Consider the following 15,266-nt stretch of genomic DNA (forward strand, 5'->3'; position numbering starts at 1 on the left):
TTAGATTGGCAGTTGACCAATCTAAATCCCTAGATCTATGCGCTAGGTGGCCGCTTGTGTTTAAGCGAAAAAAAAGCACTCCGTCTGCCTCGTCTAAAATCTCAGGGGAAGCACCTGGGCAAGCCGCAAGATCCGGTGAGATGCGGGGACACGCAGGGGACGGGGCTGAAATAAATACTAAACGATCGCCCACTCACTTCGAACTGCGTCTCAACTCTTTGCTTGCTGTTAATTTGACCTTTCAGCGATTAAAAATGAAGCTCCTCCCGTTCTACACACTCTCCTTGTCCTTGATTGGATCGGCCATCGCATCCTCGACCAGCGACGTTGCCCCTATTGCGCTTTCATCGCTCGCCGATGGCTGCACGCCGGAAGTTTACACCGATGCAGGCACAATTGAGGCGATCCGAAACACGCTGGCGATTTATCCTTTCGCAATTGACGGCAAAAACTTCGATGCCCTCAGCAAGGTGTTCACCGCTGACGCGACAGCCAACTATTCAGCACCTCTCAACGTATTACACCCGCTGACTTCTATTCAAACGACCTTGAAAGCAAGCCTGGAATGTGTAACCACGCAGCATTTATACGGCACTCAATGGGTCGATGTTCTATCACCCACCACTGCGCGATCGATAACATACTTCCGGACTGCTCATTTTGGTAAAGGGAACAGTGCGAACCAAGTCTTATACGCCTATGGTCAATATCAGGATAACTGGGAGCGTCAAGCTTTGGGTACTTGGCGCATTGTCCATCGTAATCTGGTCTACATGGTGAGTCTTCTCGTTGATAAGTGGCATCGAGTGTCAATATTGAGAAATTCTCGTCTAGGGTCCTATCATTGGCAATGAGACTGTTTTCGTCTGCTAAATCGTCAATCATGGCTGAACACATGCTGCGGTGCTAGAGCATTGCTGATTATACACTCTTGGGGCTTGCCTTTTTCCATCCCATGGATACGATGACCGTCGTTTTCGTTAACCCGGACCTTGATACATGTACAAAAAATACATTTACAAAATAACTTCAAATTCAACTGAGGAATAATTGAGGCATCATAAAATCCATCCACGAGGTAGTTTAGTGCAGACGTGCCTTTCTTCTTTTTTTTGCCAAGGCTTTGTGCGATCGACAATGCATCTGGTAGCAACCTTGAAATAAGCAAAGCCGGTTTAGATAATCCCAACGATAGGAGATCAAATCTAATCAGATTTTAAAGCCTCGGGCAATTTTAAAGTCGTTAATACCTTTGTTTTGAAGTCAATCAAAGATAGCCTGGTCATCGAGACCCGATTACCCGGTGCGTTAGATACTTACATGTTTTGGAAAGCGGCTTTTTTTAATTCCAAGTTTGGCCCACCTTGTATGGTAGTCGCAATTGTTAACCCCGGAGTATGTGGGAAGTAAGTTTATAGCCCAGCGCTGTATTTTTTTTCTTCAGGTAGTGCATTGCAAGCCATCTTATTTCCGAGAGACTCAAATCTGGACACCTTACCACAACCGGCATTCCTAACAGATGCCCCTAGTACCAGGTATGGACTATAGATTACTCCCAGCTCGTGGCGCACGGCATATGCTACTAGTGTTATATCGATCGGCCTAATCTACTGGCGCATTCACTTCAAGTTCGCGGCACCGCTAACAGGAGCTAATAGGAGGCACGAATGTTAAAAACCACGAACAAAGAAAGAAGGTTTAGTAAAAAATGCTAGAATTTGATTGATATATCAGTAAAAAGTATTGTAGAAAGTACTAGTCGTTCACCTCCAGACCCAAAGGATATGGAGATTGTGCAACCAAACTAAGGAGGGCAGGATCAATTATCCATGTCAAATTAGACCCATCTGTGCCTTCTAAAATAAAGCGCAAGGCTCATATTATGCTCAAAATCCGCATGTAAAATATCGGCTAGATCGGTCTCGGGTCTATTTGCGTGCTATCTCCCACTAATGCCGAATCTTCTACTTCTAGCACGAGAAAGGTCAAAGCCAATTCTTGGGGTGGGAATACAGATGTCCTAGTATCTTGTAAATGAAAAAGCCGATTGGAGCAATTAGAAGACACATGGTAGATTCTCCGATATTATTCGCCATCCTACCTATCCCGCCACCATATGGCATGTACGCGTGGTTCTGGAAGTCCGTCGGCACCCCGCTTCCTCAAATCGCGCGGGATTCAGCCCTGAATTAAGCGAGCTTCCATTGGCCACTCCTATATGCCAGTATCGACCAGGATAATATTGGCGACAAAGCGGTTGCGGGAAAGGCCGGACATTAGCGCTACTGGATCGCGTTATCTTGTCATGTGCTGACGCAACAACGCAACCAGGGGCATAGCATCGGCAAAGAATTTCCACCCTGCGCATATGCGAAAAGACAAACAAACATATGCCTCTAAAGATCGAGAACTAGGATATTCATTGATAATTTCCCGATTAAGCATCATGGTACTTTTATACTACTTCGTGAACGGTTTTCAAGGTGCCTCGATTATTCCTCGAGGAGGTTTCACAACATGAGCCATTCACCATGGGAAATAACGAAAGTTGGGACCAAGTTTTTAACGTAGTAGCGCTAGAGCCAGAGAGGAAAGGCCGGTCCTTATCGACATGCGACCATTATCTTCTCCGGTATGCTACACCAACCCCCCCTGGGTTGCGCTAACTAACCATAGGATGGGGATGGTTCTCCCGGCGCAATCTACGTCTCTGTGGCGGGGCGATGGAAAACACAAAGAGCGACCAAGTCTTCCAAGCGCGATGGCTAATTTTTTAGTTGGATGGTATCACGAAGGTACCTCCCTTCACTCGTGCGCAGACTATGGCATGAATCTGAGGCCCTTGCCACAAAGAGAAATGTCTTAAAAGGTCGGTTCTCCCCCGACTAGTCTGGAAGTTTGGATGGTCGATCACTTCAAAACGCTCTGCGAAGTTTCTCAGGCATTGAAAACGACACAGGATGGCCTCAACTGCAGCTGTCTCGTCCGAAAAGGGCAGTGACATTTCTGTCTCCGGACAGGTCACGCCGGACGAAAAGACCGCTGTCAATGTGCTTTCTGGAGAAAAGGATGATAAGGCCGGTGAAGAGGATCCCAGTACTGAAAGTGACCGCAACAGTGACGATGTTATTATCATCACAGGTGCTGACGCTGCTGCTCACCTGATACCAGTGCGGGATGATTTCGATCCTGTCTTGACATTTCGCAGTATTATCCTAGCGTCGGGCCTGGCTTGCTTTCAGGCCGTGATGAATCAGATTTATCAGGTAAGTGTTCGATTGACTTTTAAAGTGTGCAAAGTAACTAATACGAGACTTGTGCTCAGTTTAAACCGACTCTTATTACCATCCAGGGAACTTTTATTGTTCTCATTTCCTACTTTGTTGGCAATGCATGGGCTAAATTACTCCCGCGCGGCGACAAATTCGAATCAAAGTGGAGGGCTAAAAACGGCCAAGGAAAACTGCCGAAATGGATTTTGTTTCTCAAGTTTATTAATCCTGGTCCATGGTCGCTGAAAGAACATTCCATTGCCGCAATCACGGCTACTTCGGCCTCAAATGTCTCTTCCGTCTCCCAGGTATGGGCTGCCCAGGACCTTTTTTACGATATTCCCATCAGTGCAGCTACTGTCATTCTGAGCACTATCTCTATTGGTCTTTTTGGCTATGGCTTATGTGGAATTATGCGCCCTATTGCGGTGTGGCATACCGAGGCTGTATATTGGAGTACCTTGCCCACCGTCAAGACGCTCCAGGGACTTCACTGGCAACAAGTGAAAAATTCAAAGCCGCTCAGATATTTCTGGTATGCTTTCGCCGGAATGTCTGTGTATGAAATTTTTCCGGCCTATGTCTTTCCATGGTTAAACTCCATATCTATTCCGGTGCGTTTTCTGGTGATTCTTCGGAGCTTATAGTTATCACTCACTAATCCATCGATTACAGTGTCTGGCCGCGCAGAAAGCCACAGGTAGCACGGCTACAGTTTTGACTAACCTTTTCGGTGGCGCTACCAATAATGAAGGTCTTGGTTTATTTTCTGTTTCGCTTGACTGGCAATATGTAAGAAAGCTTCCTGTTATTCTGTCAAGTCGGATTTGAACACTAACATTCAAAGCTCACATCATTTCAAACCTCCCTTCCATTGAAGCTACAGCTTCATCAACTGGTAGGACTTGGTGCTTGCTTTGTTGCCATGCTTGGAATCTATTATGGCAATGGATGGAACTCACGATCGCTCCCTTTCATGTCAACAAGGCTTCTCAGCGCCAACGGAACAGCATATCCCGTTAGCAGTGTGTTCCCTGGCGGTGTACTCGACGAGGCTGCTTTGTTGGAACAAGGGATTCCCAAGCTAACGGGGTCATTTGCGTTTGCTATGCTCATGGCAAATGCTGCTGTAAGAGCCACCGAAATACTTCCTTCAAAATGGAAACTAATAAAAATGATAGATCGGTGCCTTGATCGTTCACTGCATTTTGTTCTGGGGAAGTGATATCAAACGAGCATACAAAAGCGCCAGAGAGGGAAGATTCGACGATCGACACCATGATCATATGGCAAAACACTACAAGGAGACACCATGGTGGTGGTATATTATCGTACTTGTCGGCAGCTTTATCCTAGGCCTCATTGTGGTCCTGAAAGAGAACATTACCCTGCCAGTCTGGGCCTACATCGTTTCTTTACTCGTGGGAATCATTATTGCGCCATTCGTGAGTGCTCTAACCGCACATTCAAGGAATTTATGGACTGACTATTCATAGAGTGTCATTCTTTACTCTCGCTACGGCAACGGTATTGCGACAAACAACATTTCAAAGATGTTGGCAGGTTTGATGCTTCCCGGTCGTCCAATCGGCAATATGTATTTCGCAGCTTGGTCACATAACGTTATCTCGAACGCTGTCAATCTTTCCAATGACCTGAAAATGGGAGAATACCGTGAGTATTGCTTGATACACTACCATGCAGCCAAAAAAACCCCCGATACTGACTGATAGCTTAGTCAAAATTCCTCCGCGCATAATGTTCCTCACTCAAATGTATGGAACTATCCTTGGTGGATTCATCAACTACGCAGTGATGATCTCCATTGTGGGAAGCAATCGAGAACTCCTTGCCGATGGCAACGGAAATTCTTCCTGGAGCGGTGCAACTAGCCAGGCTTACAACACTAATGCCGCATCTTGGGCACTAGCTCCGTACCTCTACAGGAGCGGAAAAGAATACTCAATGATACCACTAGGAATTGTGATCGGCGCTGCGGCTGTAATCGTTCATCGTCTCTTCTACCAGGTACTCGACTTCCGGACCCCCTCCCTTGATACCAAACTAACAACAATTAGTTTGTTCCGAAAGTTGGCAACTTCGACGTCTCTGAGATCAACATGGCACAATTTATTCAATACGCAGGTTAGTAAAATGAGCAATCAAATGGATGTTGCGAGGCGAAGTTCGTCCAGTTGACCCACACGCGCAACTCCCCCTTCCCTCTTTCAATGCGAAACTAACACGCGTGACGAACTTGAAGGATATATACCGTACAATCAGTCTCAAACATGTGTTTTAGTTACGTGGATTGTTTCTGGACTTTACGTGCAGTTCTATCTGCGGAACTACAGACCGAGAATCTTCAAAGATTACTCATATCTGGTCACCGGTGCATTTGATGGTGCCAGTTTGACCGTTCTCTTCATCCTTTCATTTGCGGTATTTGGCGCCGGAGGTCCAAGTCGCCCTTTCCCATCCTGGTGGGGGAATAATGTAAATGGGAATTACGATTGGTGCCCGACTTCAGAATAGGGCTCGTGGGCTTGAAGGTGGAGGAGGACATGAATGACATGGGTCAACGTGGATGACGGACTTCAACTTGGCACAGTCAGATACCTTGCTGCAATATAAGAATAAAATTAATAATGAGTTTATTTCCAAATTAATATTACCACTGATTGCCACTGGGTGTGGTTAGGTTGAATTATTCCACGTGGACTTCGACGTTAGTTATGGGTGGATTCAATGTTGATATCCGGCCAACCGTTGTCACTAAAATGATGTTCATTGTCCAAGAGAAGATACATCGAAGAACAATAGCAGGTACCAACAATAACAATCAAGCATCAGGGGGGAGAAAAAAACATCCCAGGCAAGGTACACTGCCCTTGGCCCCCGCCTTCCGGGTCCCAGGACCGCCCGTGCGTGTCCTACACTCGAAGACCCCAAGGCCTCACTCAGCGTACTAGCCACGGCCTCCCCCCCTGGTAAGGCTGGTTTTGCCCGGGGGGTTTACCTAGTGTGGTCTTCGGCCTCGCTTGACGGATGGGAGCAGCGGTGATGGTGGACCTGAACGATACAGACAAGAGCCAGAACAGCACCACGGGAGGGTAATGCCGCCACATGCCAGAATACCGCAGTAACTAAGGTAGAGGTAGTACTAGCCCTGACCAGTGTCTATACCGCTAGGCCACCAGGGGGGGGAATTGGTGACCTCTCTGCCCTGGAAGTGGATGATATATGAACCTCCTTCAATGTGTTTAGTATAGCGTGTTTTGTTTGATGTGGGGGGAAGCTTATTTAGAGGTGGGGCGAGTCGAAAAATTGGAAACTAGACAATTCGATGCGGGAGATTTTGAATATTTGATTTTTGAGGGCGTTGGAATGTGAATCGAGGCAGGAATTCTGTAAATATAACTTTTGCCTTGGAGTGAAATGAGGCGGATCGTGAACGCCAACGGGGGGAAGCGGAGTCACCGTTTTGGGCGTTGGCAGCTCGCCTAATCGGGAAGAAGTGAATGACATGCCTTCATTGGGGTTCAACAGCTGTCGTTCGATTCCCTGATCTTGCTCATCTTTTCCATTTTGTCGTTCAGCTCATTTTAATGGACTCGAGGCCATCCCCGTCCCAACTTTATACCACCACCATCACCACCACCGGACTGACGCCACACACTTTACGTCACGCTTCCTTCTAGATTTACCTTCGGTTGATCTTTACTTATTATCAGTTCCCCTCGAATGAAATATCCAATCTATTACGGTATTGCCTGTTCCCGACTGCCCGTATCCCTGTGTTTCAAACTTCTTGGAGGCCCCGGGATCCCAGTGTGCTGACCACTTCATTGCGCCAGATAGCTTCAGGTCTTCTGATCCCATCACTATCTCTCTCATTTCTCTCGTGATATTCGTTCATGAGAAGCTACATTTTCACCGAGTATCACGGGCCCGCAAATATCAAACCCAAACGCTTTCAAGTTTGTGATGCAGCGCAAAAATTCATGGACTCCACCCCTCCGCATTATCCCACACTCAAATATTATGTCGCCAAACCGATGACCGAGAGTCTTTCAGTCTTCATGAAGAACAAATAGTTCTTGTTGTTTTGTGATGAGCTTGGGACATTGGGCTGAAAAGATAATCGCAGACTACTAGTAACCCTAGGTTCAAATTGGATATAACTCAGCCGCAGGCCTAGGGTGAGGCCAATGGTCTCGGTAATCAGTAGTTGCCGAAGGATACTTGGACATCAAATCAAATGAAATACCATTGGCCCACATTCATTCGCTATCTGGAATCCAATACCAACATGGATCTATCAAAGGAAAAAAAAATACGCATATTCTGTTCATACAATATCTTCGTCGTCATCCGCACCAAGCTGTTCCCCGTTCTCTTCCGCCGGTGTCTCATCATCGACAACCATTGCCCCATCACCCATCGCCTTCACCTTGGCCTGAGTCATCTCGAACACGTACTGACCCAGATGTTCGACGCTTTCCATGGGGGTGCCCTCAATTTCGGCGTCCAGCGCTCGCGTGGTGGGGAACATCTCGCCAGGGGCAAGCATCAGCTTGTCTGGGCGCTGCAAGAGACGATCGAAGGCCGGCTTGAGCTCGTAGCACGATTCGAAGACCTCGCGGCGACCGAGGATGTACAGGCCCAATCTAGCGCGGGACAGTGCGACGGTGAGACGGCGGACGTCGCGTAGGTATCCCACAGTGCGTGTGCGGGTCAAGGATAGAATCACGTCTGAGATGAAGAGGTTAGTAAGAGGGATATCGAAAGTATTGTTGGAAGTCTACTCGACTCCGGAGTATCTCCAATAGGGCGGGCATGTAAAACTTACAATCATTCTGTTCTCCTTGATACCTGTCCACGGTAGTCACGATCTTCGGCATGCCGAACATGGAATTCTTCGCGCAGCGGTGGTTCAACACATCCCGAATCAGCGCCGTCTGTCCAGCGTAGGTAGCGAGAATCGAGATCTTCGACGCCGGGTAACCCAGCAAGCGCATGTACTGGTACAAAGCCACGGTGTACTCAGCCTCACCAAGGTTCTGGATGAAGTGGGGTGTTGGCTCCCGCTCACCATTACCCTGATAGTCGGGAACATTGATGAACTGGTAGTCGAACTTGAATCCCGGGTTTGCCAGCTTGAACTCCTCGGCCTCGACGGCAGGAAGGTCTCCGAGCTCGGGGTATCTCCAGCGGAAGAGCTCGGCGATACTTGATCGGGCACGTCCTTGCTTGTCCAGTGTGATCAGGGGCACACCAAGGCGCGCCAGGCGTAAGAAGAGAGATTGTTCGAAGTGTGCGTACTGGCGGAATGCCATATTCTGAATGACGGGTGAATTTTGGAAGTGGTCTCCGCACAGGACGACTCGCTTGAGGGGAGGCTCGCCGTTCTCGTTCTTCATATTCTGCAGAGCGGATGGGATGAAGCTTTCAATCTCTGTGATCTGCGCGGCCTCTTCCATCACCACATTGTCGTAGTGGAAGCCCAGGTCGGCGATCTCTTGGCGACGCATGGCTGCGTGTGTGGAGGTCATGGCGATAACTCGGGCCTCCTTGATGAGGAGGTAGTTGGCCTTGTCGCGAGGTTGACGCAAAATCTCAAACGGCCGAATATCCTCGAGTTCAGAGAAGATCCGCTCAATGTGTCGTTGGCAGCCAGAAGCAATATCCAAAAGTGTGTCCTTGGGAGCACCAGCATCGAACAGAGGTTGAGGAGCATTTGCGAAATATTCATGGAATGGGAAAGCAGTGATTATATTCTCGTTCGAGACATCAGCCTTTGTTTGGTCCCAGAATTTGGCCCATGCAGGTTGGACATAAACTGTGTTGAAGTAGCCTGCCGTCTCGCAAGAGTTTCCGTGTGCGCCTTCGGCACGGAGGGACGCTGCTAGTCGCATCACTTCTGAAAGATAATGATTCCGGTTATCGAGGAATGACTCGACCCGTCCAAACTTGCTATAATTGGAATCCGTGTCCAGTTCCTCCTCGCCGTGACCCAATCGCAACAGATGACGTTTGTCGATGTCAAGGGCAGTGATCTTTTGAAAGAGTTGGTTGAGGGCCTGGTTGCTGTGTGCAATGAGAAGCGTTCGTTCGTTGGGGAAATTATGATAGAGGTTGTTGATTATTTGAGTGGCGACATCGGTCTTGCCGGTTCCAGGGGGACCAACGATGACAGTGAGTCCCGGCTGTGTACCAGAAGCAATCGCTTCTACCTGGGCTGGGGTGAACCGCACAGTGTTGAGTTTGGGCGCATCAACGGGGTAAGGCCCAGGGTTGGGCGGCTTGTAGGATGAGACACGCATGGTGCTGGAAACCTCAGTCGGCTCGGCTTGTTCTTTCCGGCGTTTCTTTGGAGGCGCTTCAGCCGGCGTTGGTTCACTTTCAACGGTTTCAAGAACGTAAGGAGGTCCAAAGCTCGAGGACTCGGCCTCGGAAGGCTCGATAGACTTGCCGGGGAAACTTTCGACAAGATGAGCCCAGTCGAGGAATGTATCCCGGAAATCAACGGAATGGAGTCTGTTTGGAAGCTGCGAGTACTGGGCGCCAGAGGGATCGCCGTACCCGAGGAAGATGTCTTGAAGCCAAGACGGGAGTGCAACATCAGAGACAATGAGCTTCTGCATAGTTTCCAGAATAGATTTGAAGTTGTTCTCCCGACCCTTTCTCCGAGCAACCACATTGATCAAGGGATAGACGTCTGGCTTTCCTTGTGCTTGACGGTCCTTGTCCGCTTTGAATACGGATGGTTCCAAGTTGACTAGCAGTCGACGCACCCGCGGACGGGAGTTGTGGCCATTTGACTGACCAGAAGCTGGCTGACGCAGTTGACGGCCTTGCTCATCAAGAACCTGAACAATCTCTGCCGTTCGAAGATAGGTCATGTGAGGACCCTCAGCATTCTCGTCGTTTGAGTGTCGAGGAGGTGAAGATGACTGAACTGCCAGAAGATAGATGACATCGTCCGGGCGAAGGCCTTCCCACTCTTTGCGGATATGATCTGCCAGTCTGCCCACCTCGATGGAAATCTCGGCACGAATGAAGGCCGGGTTGGGGGAGCCGACCTTCGCGGGGGCAACTTCAATGATAGCAGGCTTTTCAATGGGGATGGCCATGCGTGAGAATCCTTCGAACTTCAAGCTTCCATCGCGGTTTGCGCGGGGCTGCATGCGCTTCACGACTGATTCCATGTCCTTGCGGATTTGGAAAAAAGCCTCAGATCGGTAAAGAAGGAATGAGCGCCAAAGAAAATCACCAATGCTCAGGTATTGCAAGTTCAGCTTCGGGATGGCAAGAGGTCTTGAGCCATCGTAGGACTCGTTCCTCAGCAACGCTGGGTCATATAAATCGGCTTCGGTGGGCACAATGCTCAGCTTTGAGGTGGCCTCCTGGAAAGAAGGCTTACGCTCGTAGAAAGAAGCAAGCACCTCTGTGTAAAACCTTGTATCCGGGATGATACCGCAAGATTTGGGATAGGTAGTTCGGAATCCAAGAAGGGAGCAAAGACTCTCAAGCTCTGCTTCACCCAATGAAGAAAGTTGTCCCTCCAGCTCGGACCTCTGTTCGATAGAACCAAGATTGGATAAAGCGAGAATCATCAACTTGTCCTTGAAATGCTTCATGGAGGTTCTCTGGAGCCGGGCCAGCTGTTGGCAATGGCGATCGTAGACTGCTTGCGGGACAAGGGCCTCACCGGAATAATCATCAATGGCGAAATTGACAAAATGTCCTAGGAGGTTGTAGAAATCACGAAGAAGGGCGTTCTCGGGTCCTTGATACTGCTGTGAAAGACGAATGGCGGGCAAAATGTTGAGGTCCTTAAGCAGGGTATTCACGTAGCGGCGAGTTGGAAGCTGGCTTAAAAGATCAACCAGAAGCTCCAAGAATCGCTCACAGTACTGCAGATTTTCGGATTGTTCCTTTTCCGAGCCATTCATCCTCCGCAGGAAATCCAGCAGCATGGTATACAGCCAAGATCGCTCGAATCGCATCTTCGCTTTGGTTGGCTCATCTCCGGCATCATATCGCTTGCCTGCGGCCCTCCAGGCTTTCTTGAGCGCTGGGAATTGCGCAACGATATTCTCTCGGGCGTCCTCGCTGGCTAAGTTGTGCCAAATCGAAATGGAAACGAGCGGAGCGCATTCTTTCCGGATCAAGACGTTCTCGAGGGATTGAAAGGCCCCGATAATGAATGAGATTATTGAGAGGCGTGATTGAGTCGGCAGTGAAGGATCGATGCTCATTGACAGGATTCGATGGAATAGAGTCGAGAAATCGTCGCCGCGGTCCGAGAAAATGTCTGCTTTCACCATTAGCCTTTGCTCCATCCCACACGCTATCGCATCCACTCACCCCATATCGGCAGGTGCTCGCGATATTTCACGCTCACAATAAGCGCAATCAAGAGAACATGGTGGTTGGAAGCATCCTCCGTGTACGTTGGCCAAAGAAACCTGCGATTGCGTTAGCCCTGCGGGGATAAAGCATCAACTGTCAAGCGCGGGCAACATACTTCTCTAGGACATTCAGATTCTCCAAAATCAACAGTGATCGATTAGTGAAACCCTCGGCCTCCAATGGGTCCCACAATTGCTTCTTGATCACGTCTGGCTTGACCTTGCGAACCTTGACGTCCAACCAATGTGTCTTGGCTAGCTTCAACCACGGGCTATCCTCACGGAAATCCACCACTGTTGGCCTCGCTTCGAGACTCTGTGCCATCACCGCACTCAATTTTCCCTTGTTCTGATGAACGAGGGCTGGTCAAGGGCGTGAGGGGAAATCTGCGACGGGATTGAAGTTGCGGCGCGAAGCTGGGGGAGCTTTTTCGGCCGGTCTTGGCGTTCTTCTCCGCCGAGCCGCAACCGCAACTCTTCCTGCCTTTGCGTTAACTACCGTTTCTCTCTTTGTCTCTCCCACTCCCCTCTCTCGCAAACACACTTTGCGCCCCGGCTTTCTTCTCGGGAAGATGGCCCCCATCGAAACGGATGCCGTTCGTGTGTACAAGGGGCTGGTCGACAGTCTCTTGGACCGCGCTGTGCAGGTCAAGCCTGACGGTCAGATTGAGCCCCCGTTGACCGAAACACTTGTAGGCAAGGCAATCTGGGAGGCCCCAGAGGGCAGGGAACAGGAGGCCGTGCAGCAATTGAATCAGCAGACGCGACTTGCTGCAGTGGAAATTGCCTTTCGAGAGAAGTTCTATCGCATTCTGGTAAGAAGGGATCTCTGACGCGACAGACAAGTTTGGGACATCAAGCTAACCGGAGCCTTCCTACGACAGGCTTCGACCTCGATCGATGACCCCAATTTCATTCATATCTGGAATCTACTCGATATTGTCTCTATATTTTCCGACAATGGTCAGCCCCTCGCCTCAATTGTCCCTCGACACTACTAACGACATATACAGAGCAATGTGAACCTGGCTTGATCTTCTGGCTCATCGAGGAACTGCTGGACAGTCAAACTATCGATGGGTGTCGTACGGTTTTTGATTATCTCGAGTCGCGCCGAGAAAGGAACATCAAGGTATGTCTCCCTAGCGATTTAACATCTCATGTCGGACGAGTCTGAGCTGACTTGCCTGAAGAAACATTTCAAACAGAAAAGCTTGGTCATTCTCAGATCCTGCAACGAATTGCTCCGCCGATTGTCACGCGCAGAGGATACCGTGTTCTGTGGGCGAGTCTTCATCTTCCTCTTCCAGAGCTTCCCGCTTGGCGATAAGAGTTCAGTCAACCTACGGGGCGAGTTTCATAACGAAAATGTCACCACATACGACGAGATTCCAAACCCTGCGAATGGAAACGAGGACGATGATACCACAATGACCGAAGGCAACGAAGATTCTACAACGGAGGGGCAAGGAGAGGGGGTTTCTCCGGCTGGGAATCGCGAAATCGGAGCGTCATCACAGCATCTCCCCAAGGTCGTTATTTCCGGGGGCAAAGAAAAGAATTCGAAGGAGCCTGTTGACCTGGATGCTCTGTACCCCATGTTTTGGAGTCTGCAAGCCTATTTCTCCTCGCCGACCAAGACGTTTGATTCGGAGCGTTTTGCGAAATTCAAGACTGGACTGGAAGCTACGCTGTCCGCCTTTAAGAATATCAACACTGACCTCGAGAATCAAAAATCACAACGCTCTTCCGAGGAAGCTCGCAATTCGAACAAGCGCAAACGCGTTACAGACGATACCGAGGTCGGCACCAGTTTTAATCCCAAATATCTTACCAGTCGTGATCTCTTCGACCTCGAAATCAGCGATATGGCGTTCAGGCGACACATACTTGTTCAGGCTCTGATCCTTCTCGACTTCATGTTATCCCTCACACCCAAGGCCAAATCTCGATCGGCCGATCTAACAAATAAATCCGTTTTATATGGGTTTGTGTTGAGCGAAGAGGAAGCGAAATGGGCTGCTAATATGAGGACGGCCATCGAAGGATATCTCCGCCAAGGCAATGGTGGGAACTTTTACTATCGTATGGTCGACACTGTTCTATCTCGGGACAAAAACTGGGCGCGGTGGAAGGCTGAAGGCTGCCCGCCAATCGAAAAGCCGGCCGTGACGATACCGGAATATCTGTCTGCCCGTGATCAAGCAACTAAAGCATATGCTGATAAGCGGATTCGTCCCTCGCCAATGGGATCCTTGGACCTCAAGTTTCTCTCCGACGGCGAAGCCCTAGCTAATATTGAGCGACTCAAAGAATCAGACCGAATCTCAGTACCGGCCGCAGATGCTTTGATGATGAGCATGCTGGACGACGATATGGATATTGATATGGCACAGTCTCAAGATGACAAGGACGCTGCCTTGAGATCCAAACATAGCAAGACCTGGCGCATCCTTCGCTTGTCTGCAAAGACCAAGCTGGCGGCTTTCGATCGGATTGAAGATGGCAAGAACCTCAAAGCTCTCTTTGAAAGCGCCACAGCGCCTACCGAAACCCCACAGCCCGCGGATGTCGCCGAAGATTCCCCCGAGCTCGCCAAGGAAATCTCACACGGTGGCGACGGTGCTCAAGATACCCCAGCCCCGGATGCATCGGAGGTTCCTGATGAGGGAACCAGCGTTCTCGCCACCGAAGAGGCACACGAGGAGGATCAAAAGGAAACGATTGCCCCTGATGAAAGCATGGGCATCGAAGCCGAACCCGTCGCGTCTAGTGCGGCTTCCGGAGATAATCCCAAAGAGGAGCCGGCAAGCTGACGGCAAACCGGCTTTGGCGCATGCGAAAGTTTTGGCAGGATGCATAGTACATATTGCCTTTTCCCCTTTCCCATTCTTCTTAGTGCGGAGCATTACCCGCAACGGGTATCGCTTAGCGGACAGGGCACATCGCATCCACCAGGTCCAAAGGCCCGGGTCCCTGCGGAGAGTTTTCTATTGTATTGAGGATCACGGATCTGCAGCTGCGATGCATCAACTTCAATATCGAGACACGAGCGGTGGTAATTAACCGATAACCGATTCGCCTTGCGTGTGCAGAACACCTTTTTGAAAGGAAGGTTTCGCGATATTTCTTACTTTTCCTTGATTGCTGGCTAGCCATGCATTGCACAGCAAGCGCCGACTGCTGGACGGGATCGTACTCGTATGCAGTGGACCATTAGGTGAACCATAGCAGTTGCAAAAGTCCCCGCTCAACAGGCTGCAAGGATTTCGTCTGTCGATCAACGGTGCACATCGGACCATGTCGAGCAATATGGTTGCATTTCTGAGATGTTGATGTCTCTGATCTCTGGGGCTGGGGCTTAGCGAGGCAGTGAAGTAAGTCAGTCGGTGGGCTCAACGGCGATCAACAGAAACTAGTTTACCACTGATAAAAATTTTATTTCCAACCTTCAAACCCGAATCGGGCCCGGTAGAACTAGTACCGAAATTGTCCAGTGGCAGAAGAAATGTAGAATTAGCTACCGACGTGGGGACTAGGGATTTCATTACTGGTTGATCGACAACTCTATTGAAGG

At 49.5% G+C, this 15,266-nt stretch overlaps 5 protein-coding genes across 5 annotated transcripts; 4 read left to right on the top strand and 1 right to left on the bottom strand.

The window, feature by feature from the left end:
- Positions 1-254: 254 nt before the first annotated feature.
- On the top strand, positions 255-873 carry N7509_003757 (nuclear transport factor 2 family protein; the record flags this gene model as incomplete). The annotated part of the gene is made up of 2 exons (XM_056628394.1): positions 255-776; positions 835-873. The coding sequence occupies 2 exons, from the start codon at positions 255-257 to the stop codon at positions 871-873; spliced, it is 561 nt and encodes a 186-aa protein (XP_056491128.1).
- Positions 874-2,960: 2,087 nt separating this feature from the next.
- On the top strand, positions 2,961-5,422 carry N7509_003758 (OPT family oligopeptide transporter; the record flags this gene model as incomplete). Its single annotated transcript, XM_056628395.1, has 8 exons — positions 2,961-3,266; positions 3,326-3,886; positions 3,948-4,064; positions 4,120-4,401; positions 4,454-4,717; positions 4,769-4,946; positions 5,011-5,300; positions 5,351-5,422. The coding sequence occupies 8 exons, from the start codon at positions 2,961-2,963 to the stop codon at positions 5,420-5,422; spliced, it is 2,070 nt and encodes a 689-aa protein (XP_056491129.1).
- A 20-nt stretch (positions 5,423-5,442) lies between these two features.
- Positions 5,443-5,807, top strand: N7509_003759 (Oligopeptide transporter OPT superfamily; the record flags this gene model as incomplete). The annotated part of the gene is made up of 2 exons (XM_056628396.1): positions 5,443-5,545; positions 5,575-5,807. The coding sequence occupies 2 exons, from the start codon at positions 5,443-5,445 to the stop codon at positions 5,805-5,807; spliced, it is 336 nt and encodes a 111-aa protein (XP_056491130.1).
- Positions 5,808-7,623: 1,816 nt separating this feature from the next.
- Positions 7,624-12,014, bottom strand: N7509_003760 (RNA helicase aquarius; the record flags this gene model as incomplete). The annotated part of the gene is made up of 4 exons (XM_056628397.1): positions 7,624-8,027; positions 8,125-11,592; positions 11,646-11,746; positions 11,806-12,014. The coding sequence occupies 4 exons, from the start codon at positions 12,012-12,014 to the stop codon at positions 7,624-7,626; spliced, it is 4,182 nt and encodes a 1,393-aa protein (XP_056491131.1).
- A 247-nt stretch (positions 12,015-12,261) lies between these two features.
- N7509_003761 (THO complex subunit THO1/HPR1) lies at positions 12,262-14,505 on the top strand (the record flags this gene model as incomplete). Its single annotated transcript, XM_056628398.1, has 4 exons — positions 12,262-12,504; positions 12,574-12,652; positions 12,703-12,821; positions 12,883-14,505. 4 exons carry the CDS (start codon positions 12,262-12,264, stop codon positions 14,503-14,505), a joined length of 2,064 nt encoding a protein of 687 aa, XP_056491132.1.
- Between the last annotated feature and the right edge of the window lie 761 nt (positions 14,506-15,266).

This window comes from Penicillium cosmopolitanum, assembly GCF_028827165.1.
Source record: "Penicillium cosmopolitanum strain IBT 29677 chromosome Unknown utg000005l:1.0-4006212.0:1.0-4009387.0, whole genome shotgun sequence".
Taxonomy (NCBI): Eukaryota; Fungi; Ascomycota; class Eurotiomycetes; order Eurotiales; family Aspergillaceae; genus Penicillium; species Penicillium cosmopolitanum.